Source organism: Sardina pilchardus, chromosome 6 (assembly GCF_963854185.1).
Source record: "Sardina pilchardus chromosome 6, fSarPil1.1, whole genome shotgun sequence".
Taxonomy (NCBI): domain Eukaryota; kingdom Metazoa; phylum Chordata; class Actinopteri; order Clupeiformes; family Clupeidae; genus Sardina; species Sardina pilchardus.
Window position 1 is genome coordinate 11566590 of NC_084999.1, and position 5206 is coordinate 11571795.

The following is a 5206-nucleotide window of genomic DNA, read 5'->3' on the forward strand; positions in this document are numbered from 1 at the left end:
AGAATGAACGAGTAAAAAATCCCGCACACTTCTTGTGGAAAGCCTTCCCAGAAGAGGAAGCTGTTGGCCACCTTGTCCTAGCTTTACAACAGGGCATCATAAAACACACAGCAGGCGTAATAGCCAACTGAACTTGTTTTGTCCTTTCCCTTGAGAAAAAAATATTTTTTTTTTTTTTTTTTTTTTCTCATAAATTCTTGGCTGCTTTTAATCTAGAACAGTTTGTGTGTGCCCTGCAAATCCAGAGAGCAATTTCTTAATTTGAGTCACTCTGGCTGAGCTGTACCATTCACATCAGTGTATCTGTTTATCTGCAGGGTCCAATTGTGTGAAGTGATATTTTCAAAAGCATGCTTGGTGCAGCCCCTCAAGTTGGGCCATTTTCATTACTTATCTACATTACATGGGCCTTTACCTAAATAATTCTATATCTGAGTCTGGATTTCCAGGCTAGTTTGTATGGAGGATAAACAAGGAAAAAGAAGCATATTAATGTGCATTAATGTACTATTTTATTATTGTCAAAATAGTGTCCAGCCCACAGGGCATATGGAAATAAATAAAACACATCAATATAATAATAAAAAAAAACTCAACACATGGTTGCATGTTTAGATGTGTATAAAAAATATTTCCAATTTTCTTGGTTACAAAAGATTTTGCTGACGCTGAATATTATTAATCATAATCCACATTCTCAAATAAAGAATTATTTTAAAATAAATAGCACATTCAGTTATAATTTTACACAACAGAAAGTGTATAAGTTTGATACAAAGAACTGAAAATATTGCATGGCAATTTCATTAAATAAGGAGAACATATGCATTTTGTCTGGTGGACTTCTCAAATAAAAGTAGTAGTGCAACTATTTGAGCAAAACCATTGAGCAAACACCTGCATCTGCGCTTGTTATGGAATGGTACATGGTTCTACATAAGATGGCTTAGAAACCCAAGAGGATAGGTTTTTGATTGAGATGGAACAAGGTACAGTAGCATCTACCTAAGGATATCCATTGCTGTTACACCAGACAGAGTACCACAAAATGCTGAATGCCTTATTCCTGCATAGCCTAATTTTCCTGCATTTCATTAGCCTTCTCTATGTAGTTCTTCTTTGTTCTGATCTCTTTCCAACCCTGCTGCTGATCCACTCTTCGGTCCTTCAGGAGTCGTCTGACTTCACTCTGCGTTCAGCAGGCTTTCTTCTCAATGCCATTTCTGGAGTTTTGCACAAATGTCCATAAGCCACTTCACTGATCCAACCATTCAATAGAGCTGAACCTGAATGCCACCATCAACCTAAAAAGAGCACAAAATCAAAAAAGAGAGAAATTGTTGAGCGTGAGTAACCTGAAGATAAAGACTGACAGTCCATTTCTCCTTCATCAATCCAACTCTATATAACCCGTGCATTTGATGACCCTTGACCCCTTACCTCAGTATACGCAGGAGGAGGCCGTATGAAGATGGGGGCGTCGTCTTCGTCATAGTCTTCCAGGAGCGGGGTGAGGGGGCTGTCCACCCTCAGATCCTGAGGGATCTCACTGTAGCTGGGCGGGGATGAGGGTATGCCCATCATAGACGGCCAGCTGCTGGACATGCCGCTCTGCTGGCTGGACATGCTGCTGGTTCGGCTGCCAACGCCAAAGGGGAGGGTCCCAATGACCATGGGCAGCTCGAGCGTCAGTTTCTCACTGCCAGGGATGTGGACATAGAGCTGAAAGACGGAAAAAAAGAAAAACAAAGCAAAACTTAATCCTATATTCTACTCCACTATATACTATGCAGTTCTGTGAAAATTAAAGTGAATTCCATGCCCTCTGGTAGGTTCTTAGGGCATCACTCACCATCAGGGTGTAGTCCACATGGATGATGTTGCAGCCCAAGATGGTGGGCTTGATTTTGGGGACACGAAGCCGCTTCCCCTGCCACATGTCACACATGCCGGATATGATATGGTTGCCTCGGACAGAGCACAGTTTCTCCCTGATGACTTTGGTTCTGCCATTCGCCAGGTAGATGTGTCTGGCAATGATGGCCGCTTTAGGGACGACGATGCGCGAGCAGGTGTTCTCAAACTTAGCATTGATGCAGATGTCTTCTCCCTCTAAGTAACCTTTATGGTCAATCTTGCCCTGGATGGAGACATTGCCGTCTGGAATGAACATGCATGTCACCTTCTTCTCCTTCATCCCAGTAACAGGAGCCTGCAAAGCAAGGCCACAAGAGTTCAACTGATGCTGTCGTGGATTTGATTGCAATGCCTGCCAGTTGAATATTATAATTATCTGCAGAATTTTCTTGATGTTGACTTGTTTTCATGACTTACCTTCAAATCTGGGGTGTTTATATCAAGGGGCTCCACAACTTCAAAATACTTCTTGCACTCTGCATTAGGTTGGGAAGGCCTCTCCATCACGGCCTTCACATAGTAGTGAACATGGCCAAACTTCCCATCATAGGATGACACCAGCTGCCTGAAATAAGCAATTGAAACTATTACTGAAACTGCCATGACTTGATCATTGTGATTAAAGCCAAAGCAATTTTGTTCATTCAATGGGGGGAGCTTTTGGCTACCTACCCTTGCTGGGGGAGTTCAAATCCAAACATGTACTCGTATCTGTTTCCAGGCCTGAGAGTCACACAACCATCTGTATCTGGAAGAGGAAAATAAATAATAAATATCAGACTGCGTTTATGTTGCATATTTATTTTCTTTGCAAACTAGGCTACTTTGTTCTATGTAACCCGCGCAATCAAGTTTCGTCGGCAAGCGTTTGAAGTAGTAGTGTTTTGGTTAACCTTACCTGTCTGTTCATGATCCAGGTGAACGACGTCCTCATATTTCAAGTAGTCAATCTCATCGTGACACCTCCGTTTTCCTTTCAGATATTCCACTTTTGCGTTGCCAATTCCAAAAACTCTCATTGCTGCCACTTTCATCACCTCGGACACCTCCACTATGATCCGCCCGGCCACTTTGTCTCCGCTATAATAAACAGCCTTGTTCGGGTCACTGAACAGGACCTCGAAGGTCTTCGGCTTCTTTGACAAGACAACCATGTCTGTGATGAAAAGCGTGGGCTACAATGTGAGTATGTAATTAAATATGAATAAATTAGGCTAAACACTGTAAGCCTAAAGTAATCTATTATATTGCAAATAGTATGAAATTTGGTTTAGAAGCTAGAGTATTTCAGTTCGCCTCCTTTCAACTCTCTAACTGTGGATGTAGTAGCCTAGTGATAGCCTACTGGGCAGTGGCGAGTTGAATATATACCCATCCATGGTACCATTTTGGCGTGTTGTGAAGGCGTAGTCCAGCATCATGTCAACATGTGGAAACCTCATGCACAAAATTAACTACCTCGTGGGCAGTTATCCGATTGGTCGAACACAGCGTTGACTATGCCAATATCCAATGAAAGTGTGGGTACAACGCGTGCACAACGCATGGATGACAGTGAGTACTGGGGGCATGCCTGAGCTGAGGAGCGAGCCCCCGTACATGGCTAACCTATCAGCGCTCAGATGACGCTGTTGACTTCGAGACCAGCAATGCAGCCATGTGTCTAGCCCTCAACTTCCCCCTGGATAGTAAAGTCAGAAGTTAAAATTATATTTGTTTTTATGCACCACCTGATTGTTGCCATATTCTTTCTTTGCTGAAGGCCTCGCACTGGCTAATGCCGTGATTTTAGATCATTAATTTGATCTGAAGATAGCATGTTCAGAAGATAATTTTATATTCTAAAGAGTGAAGTTGCCCCTGACATAGTTCAGTTAATTTTCATTCAATTTTCATTTAAATTTTCAAATTTCATTATGTTAGACGCTATCCCAGACTTTGAAAGTGTCACCCTGTGCAAAAAAGCAAGGGAGAAATGTATGCACATATATTGCAGCTGCATCCAACTTATATTTTAATAGATGGTTACAATATATTTAATAAAAATATATATATAGTACAAGAATGTATATGTAAGTGTATGTGGAACCCAAAATGGATATTTTGCATAGAAGTCCATGTTAAACATGTTTAATATTATGCAGAAAATATAAGAAAGTGGCGAATATTTGAATATGTACTCATATTTGTTATTATTTATTGATACATTTAAATATATATTTTTAACATAGTAGCCTATATTTAACATATATTTAAATTAGATGTGCTTATACTGGAGTATGTTCAAGCTGCATATATGTGGATATGCTGTTTTGCTGTATGGGACATCATGATGTAGTAGGCTGGCCATCTACTAGATCGGCTTGCTTAAAGTGGACTGTGTTGTTTGCAGCCTGTGATTCATCATACCTGAACCTGGACATGGTAGAAATTTCCATAGAGTTGATCCAGACATGCTTGCACCTGTGCTGAATCAATGCTGTAGCCTATAGGATAAAACCGAATCAGTCACTCAATAAAATATAAATTAAACTGGGCATTTGATCCATCAATAACATGAAAGGTAGCTAACTGTAGTCAACCATACATTTTTATTTAAATCTAAAGTGTGGGAATAAAAACATCAAAATGATATCAAAACAACATTACCTTACATTATTGTGCCTAAATAACCTTGCTGTCAGTCCATGATTGTGCGAGACGGCTTAGTCTAATGCCATCTACTGGGAGATTGGGTGTCAGGCAAATAGCCCCATACATGTCTGATCTCATTGCACTGGATCATACAATTTATTGTTAAAATTATTTTGCATCATAACATTACAGATTGCAATGATTTCTGTGAGAAGTCACAGAAATCATATAGGATTTATCATGAACCAGTCAATCAACTAAGACATAAAAAGACTAAACAAGTAAGTTGTTCAAATTCCATCATCATCAATTATTGTTTGACTCACCCAATATGATTTGGTGTAGGCTAAACAGGAGGATGAGGAAGCTTCTTATTCCTCGAGCCACATCTGGGTGTACAGTATGATCAGGCTAGACACATTGTGATGCAACAATGAAGTCAATGAAAAAGCTCTTCAGACTGTTTAAATTCAGATGTACAGATCTGCTGTCAGCAAACTGCAATCAAATGTGAAATTAAACTCACTCTTAAAATGACCCATTCCTTTGATGAAGCTCACTCCTCAGTAGAGCTTCACAATTAATTGATTTTAAACAAACAAAAAACAATATTCACTAATGCAATTAGCAAATTGCAAAGGCTGTAATTAATCAT

General features: G+C 39.9%; 1 protein-coding gene across 1 annotated transcript; it reads right to left on the reverse strand.

The window, feature by feature from the left end:
- Nucleotides 1–493: 493 nt before the first annotated feature.
- On the reverse strand, nt 494–3261 carry txnipb (thioredoxin interacting protein b). Its single transcript, XM_062538410.1, has 6 exons — nt 2816–3261; nt 2590–2665; nt 2335–2482; nt 1853–2212; nt 1441–1722; nt 494–1304 (listed from the first exon to the last, which is right to left on the reverse strand). The coding sequence occupies exons 1-6, from the start codon at nt 3069–3071 to the stop codon at nt 1272–1274; spliced, it is 1155 nt and encodes a 384-aa protein (XP_062394394.1). The 5' UTR covers nt 3072–3261; the 3' UTR covers nt 494–1271.
- Between the last annotated feature and the right edge of the window lie 1945 nt (nt 3262–5206).